This window comes from Pimephales promelas, chromosome 5 (assembly GCF_988280905.1).
Source record: "Pimephales promelas chromosome 5, fPimPro1.hap1.1, whole genome shotgun sequence".
NCBI lineage: Eukaryota > Metazoa > Chordata > Actinopteri > Cypriniformes > Leuciscidae > Pimephales > Pimephales promelas.
The window spans coordinates 7,945,350-7,956,883 of record NC_142773.1 but is presented as its reverse complement, the minus strand read 5'-3'; the positions used below and the strand labels follow the sequence as shown (position 1 = coordinate 7,956,883).

At 37.2% G+C, this 11,534-nt stretch overlaps 1 protein-coding gene across 1 annotated transcript; it reads left to right on the top strand.

The window, feature by feature from the left end:
• The first annotated feature begins 2,063 nt into the window (after positions 1-2,063).
• On the top strand, positions 2,064-10,863 carry rpe65a (retinoid isomerohydrolase RPE65 a). Its single transcript, XM_039649779.2, has 14 exons — positions 2,064-2,239; positions 2,445-2,527; positions 4,082-4,232; positions 4,316-4,423; positions 4,863-5,004; positions 5,100-5,247; positions 5,350-5,431; positions 6,801-6,933; positions 7,036-7,175; positions 7,351-7,480; positions 9,650-9,764; positions 9,930-10,024; positions 10,104-10,215; positions 10,292-10,863. The coding sequence occupies exons 1-14, from the start codon at positions 2,229-2,231 to the stop codon at positions 10,435-10,437; spliced, it is 1,596 nt and encodes a 531-aa protein (XP_039505713.1). The 5' UTR covers positions 2,064-2,228; the 3' UTR covers positions 10,438-10,863.
• Positions 10,864-11,534: the final 671 nt, after the last annotated feature.

Below are 11,534 nucleotides of genomic sequence, written 5' to 3'. Positions count from 1 at the left end.
TTTGCACCTCTTAATGGCCAGATTTGCCTTTTGTTTCTTTTTACCCAAGTTTACATATTATGTGTCTTAATTTTGTATTTAAATTTTATTTTCAATATTTATTTATTTTTTATATGTTTTTATTTATGCATATCATATGGCAGGCAGTGATCTATTGAGTTCAAATAAATATTCTAAAATACTGTATATAGCATTTTTATAGGTTAAAACAAGTGTTTTATTTTTAGGGCCGGCACCAAGGACATTCGCGGGCCATGCTCCCCTAAACGAGTTACTGTGCCGACAGTAATTAATGTATAAGTTTCGAGCATGGATTTAATGATGTCATTTTGCCATACATAAAACTGCCTGGGCTGGATATCTACCAACTCCCCATGTAAGACATCTCTTTAGCCATTTTAACAGCCATCTTAATGAGTTGCAGAAAAGGGATAGATCTGTGAATTGTGGAAAAATGCATTTCAACACAAAAGGGATTTGTTTGTAACAGATTTGACCAGTGTGAAAAAACGCTTGTTGGAAAGTTCTCAGCAAAAGTGACTGGAGGTGAAAGTATGACGGACCTGTTTAGTGTTGATGCGGGAGGAGTTCTCACGTCACCCGATGAAGGATTGTTGCAATTAAAGTCATTTGATTTGAAGCTTGGTTTTCAATCTAGGGGATTTGTGCAGTTTGGCCCAGTTTTCATTCTGACAATGCTTGCTACTATTTACACATGTGAGGTCAAGCTTTTTGTATATGTATTTTTGTAACATATGTTAAAAATAAAAAAGAGTTCCTCTGTTTTAAGTCAACACCTGAATTAGTGCTTGCAAATCACGTCTTATGCTCTTTCAAGATCAAATATGTGTAAGTATAGTCATTAAAAAAAGCTGGTTACTGGATGTGAATGCCTTTGCTTCGTGGAAGTGAGATTAAGTAAGTTAAGGTTAAAGTTTATTAGCATGTTCTCTCTCTCTCACACACACATATACATTGTGTATATATATATATTACATTTTTTAACTGTACATCACTGGTTTGCTTCAAAAATATGACATTACTGTTACTCAAACATGACATCATCTTGTAAATGTATAGGTAGAGGGACATCATTTCATAATTTGATCATTTTTATATTGTGTTGTAATGTTTTATATAAGGCACTAGTGCAGAATAAGACATTTTATTTAAATTCAGTACTCTCCTTTGCAAACACGTGCTTGTTTCATTTGGCCTGTGATGCGAAAGCAAGCATTCTTCAGAGTTAATGCAAATCTGTTCAGGAATGTGATAAACGCTGAAAGCCCTTTGTTTGTGTGCTGAAAAAAGCCTTGGTGATCTCGGAGGTTGCAAAACTTGGGAAATAAAATAAGCGGCACTAGCTTTTATGAGACATGCATGAGGCAAGGAAAAGAAAATCAAGATATAAAAGACTTTACATCAATATTTTTATTGCAATAAGTTGTCAAATCACACCACATTAAGACTGACAGTTTGTGCTACAGTTCACTATTAGATGTATCTTGTTTAAAACATCAGCTTTTGCTGATAGACTCATTTATTGTGTCTGGTTTTCCCAACGGACTGGGCAAACAATGTGTTGGTTGTTCTGCCATAATGTGGCTTACACACTCTCTCCTAAAGAATGGCTGTTTGAGGACAGAAACACGCATTAGGGTTTTGTTTGAAGGATATTTATTAGGGTTATTTTGTAAGGCTATCTAAACATGTATCTAAACACTGTTTTTTTTTTCATGCAATGCATTTTGGTGTCCTTCAAAAAAAAAAAAAAAGTTTGAAAAAAGAACTAAAACTCAGTGAGGAAATACTCCATACCTCAGATAGACTTGTTATAAACCACCTTTATGTAGAATGTCCTTTTTATGTTTTACAATGGGCTGATGTTTTTTATTATTAGCCGAATCAAGTCTTTGTTGGAGGGCTTTGTCAGCTTATTTATGATTCTGACGTTTTACAATCACGTTTTGTCTACCTAATTGCATCACAGCTTTTAGCTGCAAATCAAATCCTATTTGAAGAATGGCTTTTGTAGCTTGCATCTCAGGATCTTTGTACAATGGGATTGTTGTTTAGCAAATAACTGCCATTGGCTGTGACGGGGGTCAAAGTTAGTCTACGCAAAAACTGTGTAGAGGATAAAGTATAAAACCCATAAACTCAGGGCTCCGCTGACAAACCAACAAGAACAATCTGTGTCTCAGACATTTACTGTCCCAGCAGCAATCATGGTTAGCCGGTAAGTGACTTTTCTTGTGTGGGTTTGATAGTTTAGCATACCTGAGATATCTAGATGAACATGTTTTGGATTTATACTATGTTTTTGTCATTGGAAAATATATTTGTAGTTATTTTTTGTAAATGGTTAAAATTGGTGCATTGATTCTCTTAAATGTAAACCTCCTATGTATTTAATAATTTAAATATATAAATATTATTTTCAGTTTTGAACACCCTGCTGGAGGCTATAAGAAAATCTTTGAGACTGTGGAGGAGCTGAATGAACCTCTTCCAGCAACAGTCACTGGTATTTCCTTCATTCTTCAATCTTAACAAATCTTTGACTTATTTATCGATTGTTAAATATGTATTAAAAACAATTTTGTGATTTTATTCCACAACTTGAACTCCTCCAATAAAGAAAAAACTTAAGGATAAAAAGATTTGCTTGTTTGGCCTGACAAAGACCCTCGCTGCGTTTGTAATCACACACTTCTCTACTATATAGATCTAAAAAAACAAGTGCACAGCTATCTTTTGTATTTTGTGTTTAAACCGCCATTTTTGCAGCAGCCTAAGGCATCGCTGTCGGTGAGTAATTAGCTGGTGAAGTGGATTTACTTATTGTAGAGTTAACGAAAGTTATCATGAGCATTTTAATGTTTTAAGCAGACCTCATAACTTAGGCCAGTAGACAATTTTTAAAACGAGCGGCCGATAAATCCGTAAGATCTTACCTTCATGCTATGGAAATATAGTCCGGATGACAGAATACTGCAAGCGCTGTGCTGAAAATAGGCGTAAGTACAGAAGGAAGTACTATCGTATGTGAACAACTATTCCAAAAGAGTAGTATGTCTGAATACATTGGCTGCATCCAAAATGACATACTGTCTTGAGTAGGTATTACTTTAAATACTGTAAAGAATTACTTTTCGACCTCTAAAAAATTTGTGTATGAATGTAATCCATTAGAAAAACAATAGGTGAAAAGTTCCCGGATGATCTCCTACTTCTAGCGAGATTCTGAAGTGTGCATTCGATACTTTACTATCCCGTGAGGGGATTAATGAATGGAAGTGACGTAGGTCGGTCATGTGACAGTAACAACATGTATACGAATTCCATTCATACTACATATTATATAGAACATATGTTTTTTAACAGGTGTGAAGTAACTTAAAATTCAAATGAAGTATGTAATCAGACAGTACGAACAATTCATGCGTTAAAGGACAACTCCAAATGAACCTTTGGTCTAATAACACATTGGTACCTAGTCAACCGTTCTCTGAGATTCGAATGTAAAGAGTTTTATCTCTAAAAACTGTTTAGCGTATAATGCTAGTATAATGGGCATAGAGTAATGAAAAATAAAAATCGCTAGTTAATACCACTAACAAGGTTCGACTTATCAAGACTGTTTTCTAAGATGGCTCCTGCACGAAGTGGACTGTCTTTATAAGGTATCTTCTTATTAAACGGTCTGTACACTTACAAAGTTCTCAATGCTTTGTTTTGCATGTATGGACCCTCATTATGTTTCTGTGTTAGTGTGGGGCTATTTTGAGCCTTGTTTAAACTAGAGATTTTAGTTTTCATTACAATATGCCCTATATTCTAGTGTATACGCTAAACAGTTTTTAACTCTTTACATTCGATTATCATGAAAACAAATCTCAGAGAACGGTCCACTAGGTACCAATGTGTTATTAGACCAAAGGTTCATGTTGCACCAGAGTTCTCCTTTAAGAGTCAAAAAAACAACTCGAGTTGCTCACATGAGCAACATACTATGTGCTAAGCAGCATTTTCCAGTGTATAGTTCTGAGAACGCTTGTGAATGATGTGCATTTTTTAGGTCGCATTCCCTCATTTATAAAAGGGAGTCTGCTCCGCCTGGGTCCCGGTTTGTTTGAGGCTGGATCCGAGCCCTTCTACCATCTTTTCGATGGCCAGGCCCTCATGCACAAGTTTGATTTCAGCAATGGACAGGTCACATATTTCCGCAAGTATGTCAAATAATCTTTTTGTTTTCTCTGTTTAAAGGAAAATAATACAAAAATCTATTGAGTATGGTGTTTTGTTTTCCCAGGTTTGTCAAAACGGATGCCTACGTGCGTGCTATGACAGAGAAACGTGTGGTCATTACAGAGTTCGGCACCTGCGCCTATCCAGATCCCTGCAAGAATATCTTCTCCAGGTCTGACTGGACTTCAGGCTCGTTCACACCAAGGGCGATAACTATAAGATAACTATAAGAGTCCACAGCACAACTATAACAATAACGACAGAGAAGAGGTATCATTGGAATCACTTTCAGAACGAATTGTTTTACAATTATTTTTTTCCCAGCTGATGAATGATTCAAACATTGACAGCCAATCAGAATCGATCCGGCTTGAACGAGCTCAAGCATTTAAAGAGACAGACTACAAACCTGCAGTATGCGCTTAAAATAGACAGAACGGTATTGTCTGTTGGTGTGGGCGCAATATAGTTCTGGTTATAGTTCTTGGTGTGAACAGACCTTTCGGCAAACTGTTGTAGTTCACCGAACTGAAAGCTTTTGCATGCATGGCATAATGCTTATGGCTTTGGTGCATCAGTATTTTTTAACATTTTGACATTTTTTTTGACAGGTTCTTCTCATATTTCAAAGGTGTTGAGGTGACAGACAACTGCCTGGTGAACGTCTACCCCATCGGAGAGGATTTTTATGCTGTCACGGAGACTAATTATATCACCAAAGTAAATGTGGACACCTTGGAAACCTTGAAAAAGGTAATGCAGAGATTTATTGTATATTGATTTGAATGTTTTGTAGTCCTAAATAGCTTTCCATCAACTTAAGAAATATAACTTAATCATTCCAAAAGGTTGACATGTGTGATTACGTCAACATAAACGGAGTAACAGCCCATCCCCACATTGAGAAAGATGGTACAGTGTACAACATTGGGAACTGCATGGGGAAGGGAGCCTCACTGGCCTACAATATTGTCCGAATCCCACCTAAACAAAAAGGTAAGCGGTCTTACCATCATTGAGAATAATTTAAAGAAGTTGCTTAAACGATGACTAATGCTCACTAAACTCATTTGTTTTAATGCCAATAAAATCTTTCAGACAAATCTGACCCCATTGACAAATCCAAGGTGGTTGTGCAGTTCCCAAGTGCTGAAAGGTTCAAGCCATCCTACGTGCACAGGTAATAGTCATTCGATTAATCATCAAAAACATAAATATATAAAAGAAATAAAAATATTTTAAAATCAATGTTTCAGTTTCCTCTAAATTATTACAGGTAATAACAATGATGAAATTATAGCTACAGTACATTGGCCAAAAGAAACATTATTGTGTAGATCACAAGTAAAGGATAATGTATAGTACCACTAATGTGTTGCTCAGATATTCTCTTTTATTCTGCTTTATCTTCATTTGAAACTATTTCCGTTGTTGGGGAAACAATGTTGGTTCACAGACAAGGTTTAAGCCTAGTCTCAGTTTAAAATGCATGTTTGAGCTGTTTTAACTGAAAGCTTATCTTAAAATATGTCAGTGCATTTGTTTTGTCTCATGATGCACACCAGAAATGTTTTTTTCCAAAGCATGTTTTAAAAAAAAGCTACTTAAATATCCTAATTTAACAGAAGATTAAGAGCATAATTTAGATTAAGGCATAATCCTGGCTTAATCTAAATCCCGTGTGTGTGTGAAACCAGGCCATAGTGTCTAAAATGTAATTCCTCAATATTAACTCCTTGTTTATAGAAGGTCTGACTCTGGATATCAGCATGGATTGTGTTATATGCTCAAAAACGCAGTACAGGGGTCAATGATGTGATGCTCATGTGTTTGTCCATCCATTCATCCAAAAGCTAATTGAAATGCAATTCATACAGAACATTTATGAATTAAAATTCTGATATTTTTGGGGGGGGGTATAAAGTAATAATAATAAAAAATAATGTCAGGGTGGTGCAACTGTCCTGATAGCATAATGGATGAAGACGCATTAAATGAATGAAAGTCTTCAATAGAAAGCCTACTTAAACATAGTTTGGCAATATCTTTCATCATTATTTCTTACAATTTCTTTTCTTTTTTCAAAACTTTACTGCTTTTTTTATATCTAAAAAACATTTGTCAATCAAATCGAAGACTTGTGGTGCAACCAACATGCAAAAACCTAACAAGAAAAAACTTGGTGTCAACGTCAGTAAGTCTCATCAGATAATTTGACAATTTTGTAACAAGTCAAGGTTAGTTCAGGTTGAAAATGTCATGTGGTTCAACTGCCCAAACAAGGCAACAAATATAAAGGCCTATATATACAGTATTTTAAAAAAAAATGACAAAATGATTAAATGTGTACACTCCTATGCATTAAAAGGCGTTTTTATGTTTTTACGTGTGATTGTACCACATGACATTTGATCCATTCAATTTAAATTTTTGTCGCAAATGGTCGCTTTTCCACCGTCGTGACTCGTGCTGGAAGGGTTCTAGGAACGGTACGGAACAGATCTATATAATCAATAACACCCATTTTCCCTATGTTTTTCCCCCACTAGTTTTGGGATGACCGAGAACTACTTTGTCTTTGTTGAAACACCAGTCAAAATCAACCTGTTGAAATTCCTGAGCGCATGGAGTATTCGAGGATCCAACTATATGGACTGCTTTGAATCTGATGAGGAGAAAGGCGTATGATCTTGTTTATTTATCACTTAAGCATAATATATGACATGACTGTACTTTAGGAGGCTCTAGGTCTTTTCCTTAGAGCTGTTGTGTCCATTCATACAGACGTGGATACACATTGCAAGGAAGCATCCAGGGGAATACATTGACTATAAATTCAGAACCTCTGCAATGGGTCTTTTCCATCACATCAACTGCTATGAGGACTCGGGGTACATTGTTTTTGACCTGTGTGCCTGGAAAGGGTAAGTAAAAGAAGAATTTACTTGCATGAAAGTTTGAAAGCCATTCGCCACTGATTATTTTAGTAGGAACATTTATAGGATGTATGTGCATTTATTTTTATTTATTCTAACTATTGTGTATTGTCATGTATAACAACTAGTTTCAGGTAAGATGAGGTTTTTTCCCCTTCTCTAGCTTTGAATTTGTCTACAACTATCTGTGGCTGGCAAACCTCCGTGCAAACTGGGACGAAGTGAAAAGAAATGCCATGATTGCCCCTCAGCCAGAAGTGAGGCGATACGTCATTCCTTTGGATCCCTACAAGGTAAATAAAAAAACAAACACTTTACAATAAGGTGCCATTTGCTACCATTAGATAACAAGAACTGATCATTAAAAACAGTTCCAAAGCATGCATTAGTCTTAATAAATTAGAATAATTTCAACATTTACTTATACACTATTAAAATAAATACTTCTGTTAAAGTGCCCCTATTATGCTATTAGAAAGGGTCCTAATTTGGTTTGGGAGTCTCCTACAACAGGTTTACATGCATCCAAGATCAAAAAACACGTTAAAGGGTCACTCCACCCATTTGAATTAAGAGTTCCATTGTTAGAAACCCAGTCATACTATTGAATGGTCGTGCAACACTCTCTCATTTTCCCCTGAGATGAGAGAAATCTGTTATTTACCTTTTTTTCTCCCTCCTACAATGATGCAAAAAATCGATATTTTACGTCATTGTAGGAGGAAGTGTAAGGGGGGAATTTCTGTAAAGGCTACAAGCACTAGATCTCATCCTTTCAAACCCACCCATAGAGGGTTGGGCCTAATTCGCTAACAGACCTATCACAGATCAGTGCCAGTGCGTCTGATTTCACCGGTAGAAACTTTTTGAAAATATGGACAAAGGTACTGAATACGCAGACGGATGCATTATGGAGGACTGGGATTACACATAGTGTCAGACATCTTTTTTGGAAGCTAAGCTAGCAGGCTCTTGTTCTGTGGAGAAAGCTGAGTAGTAGGGGTTACCATCCTCTTTTTCCCGGATATGTCCGGCCGTCGATGTCCGGGATTCAGCTTTTGCTTTCTGCAGTCGCCATTCATTGTTTACGTGCACAGCTTTTGTTTCTAACTTAATTCACTCCGATTGGTGAATCTGAATGTAGTGTTTACATGAACGCTAAACAAGTTATTGGTTGATGTGCGTTTTAACATTGCTGAGAAAATTTGAAGCAAGTGCATTCTGGGAGTTGTTGTCTTTCATCCACATAAGCCAAAAATACATTTACTGGCTTTTCTCAGTCTAGGAAGCTCCAAATTCAAAAATAATTTCACATTTCTTCTACATAAATTAGCCATTTTAAATACACATTCATCTTTCCAGAGATGGAGAATCCCTTTAATTTTCTCATAATATACAGTAAATTGTGGCATCAGCTTTTTTCTCAAAGTGTCTTAAACTGTTAAATAAAGGATCCGATGTGCGCTGATTGGCCAAATGGCTCAGTCTGTTGTGATTGGTCTACTCTGCTCTGATTGGTCAGATGCCAAGTCTGTTGTGATTGGTCTACTCTGCTCTGATTGGTCAGGTGGTCCAGTCTGCTGTGATTGGTCCATTCTGCTCTGATTGGTCAGAATGCCCAGTCTGTTCTGATTGGTCTACTCTGCTCTGATTGGTCGGATGGCCCAGTGTTCTGTTGTGATTGGTCTACTCTGTTCTGGTTGGTCTAATGGTCCAGTCTGTTGTGATTGGTCTACTTTGCTTTAATTGGTCAGATGGCCCAGTCTGTTGTGATTGGTCTACTCTGCTCTGATTGGTCAGGTGGTCCAGTCTGTTGTGCTTGGATGACTCTGCTCTGATTGGTCAGATTTCCCAGTCTGTTGTGATTGGTTTACTCTGCTCTGACTGGTCTGGTGGCTCAGTCTGTTGTGATTGGTCTACTCTGCTCTGATTGGTCAGATGCCCAGTCTGTTGTGATTGGTCTACTCTGCTCTGACTGGTCAGATGGCTCGGTCTGTTGTGATTGGTCTACTCTGCTCTTATTGGTCAGATGACCCAGTCTGCTGTGATTGGTCTACTCTGCTCTCGTCAGATGTATAACGGAATATTATCTCCGGAGCCATCCTCAGCAATTGATACACACGCAAACATTAGTAATGGCGTTGTTGTTTGCGTGTAGCCAATGAAGACCATAGGTTGTCGTTATGCAAATTTGTTACAAACCTACATAGATTTGAGCAGGAAGTAAGACTGGAATTACAGGCAAATCGTTTCAGACAGTTCAGAATAGCTATTTAAAAAAGCTTATATGGGGCACTTTAATATTATTTATTTGACCTGAGCAATGAACAGTTGAATTTTTATTAACTAACATTAATAAGACCTTATTGTAAAGTATTACCAAGCCACATAGGATTAATATTTTTGGGAGAAAAATACTGATCCTTCAAGATTGATGACCCTTTAACACTGATTTCTTATAGGAGGAGCAGGGCAAAAATCTGATCTCTCTGCCGTACACCACAGCCACAGCCACAATGCGTATTGATGGGACCATTTGGCTTGAGCCTGAGGTGCTTTTCTCTGGTCCACGACAAGGTACGACAAACTTAATTTAAAGTTGTTATGACAACTTTTGCTTCCTTTTTGTTTAATGTACAACTTCATTTCTCAAATAACATTTTTTTTTTTTCCTGAAAGCTTATTAACTTGCTGGACATAAAAAATTGAGGTAAAGTTTTATCATGTGTTTGAATCTCAAAGCGTTCGAGTTTCCCCAGATCAACTACAAAATGAATAACGCAAAGAATTACACCTATGCCTATGGACTGGGCCTCAACCACTTTGTCCCTGACAGGGTAGGAATAATCACACATCTGGGTCTTATAACAAGTGTTGAAGAATGTGCTTTTTTAGGCTATCTTTAATTATTCATAGATTTGCAAGCTGAATGTGAGGACTAAGGAGACCTGGGTATGGCAGGAGCCAGACTCATACCCTTCAGAGCCGCTCTTTGTGCAAAACCCCGATGCGGTGGATGAGGATGATGGTGAGTGAGACATGCCATAGTGACAAATATTATGTCTTGTCAAGTGTGTATTTCTTAATGCTTTGATCCTTAACAGGTATCCTAATGACAATTGTGGTGGCGCCTGGAGCCCAGAGACCAACATTTTGCCTAATCTTGAATGCCAAGGACCTGTCTGAGGTTGCAAGGGCAGAAGTTGATATCATCTCTCCGGTTACTTTCCATGGAATGTATAAGCCATAGAGTGACTGGTCCCACTGAGAACAGTGCTGATAAAGTTACTGAAAAAAACATGATATTGTAAACAATAAAACTATGATATTGCATATTTATGATTTGCTTGAAATCTGTTCTTTGCAAATGCACAAAAAAACAATTTTCTTACTCATCCAGTAGCGTTAATGCAGTTAAATAGTAATATTGCTGGAAATTACGGATCCAAAAATAAGCAAACCAGAGAGGACAGTGGCAAGGAACCCAAACCCCAGAAATGAAGAAAGAAAAAAAACTGATGCAGTTGATATTGATATTATAGGACAAGAACTGAACTGAGCCTATTGTCTTCTGTTTTATAGCTGAATTTTTTTTTTCTTCACACGAATAAAGTTTGCAGCATCAACTCTGTTACTGAAATGAATTTAATAAACATTTAACTGACTCAAAATAAAAGCGACACTTTTGTCTTCTGTATGGTCTCCTCTGGGGTCTGAGGTGTTCTCTGGGTCCTGGAGGTGTTCTGACATGCACAAGCACATTTGTGCTTTTTTTATTTGTGACATTTTCATGGCTAATGTATTATTACACTGTATTCAGCACAAACTCTGCTACATTAATATGTCAGCAGCATGTATGTAAAATTTTGTAGTTTTGAGACAATGACATTTATGCGTGGTTTGTGAAAAAAAAAAATGTGAGCTGGTATCGCTGGCGATACCGTGGACCCCAGGGGGTTAACCAGCTTGCCTGAATGGTGTAAGCAGAGACTCGCGTAACTGATATTCCACAGTAGTTATTTATTATCAGCGTCCTCAATCCCACACACACGGGCCAGTTTGCAAAACACTCCACTAACAACTGTGTTACTGAATAGAAATAAAACAGGACAGGAGCAAAAGGAATAAAACGAGCTTTGCACTGCATGCATATATGCGATGTTCACAGCTCGAGCTCCTCATTCGGACTGTGAGGGAGTAACAGAGTGTGTTCCACCTTAAAGGCGCAGTCCCTAATTCCACTTGTTATAAGCTACTTATATAGCTGAACTGAACTTCATTCATAATGAATGCTCTTTAGACTGTCACTGAACTGAACCGAGCTGAATAATGAAAATATTATGAGAA

Coding starts and splice junctions, on each gene's coding strand:
- rpe65a (XM_039649779.2), top strand. Junction 4,233..4,315: donor CAGGTCACATATTTCCGCAA/GTATGTCAAATA, acceptor TTGTTTTCCCAG/GTTTGTCAAAACGGATGCCT. Junction 5,005..5,099: donor CCTTGGAAACCTTGAAAAAG/GTAATGCAGAGA, acceptor TCATTCCAAAAG/GTTGACATGTGTGATTACGT.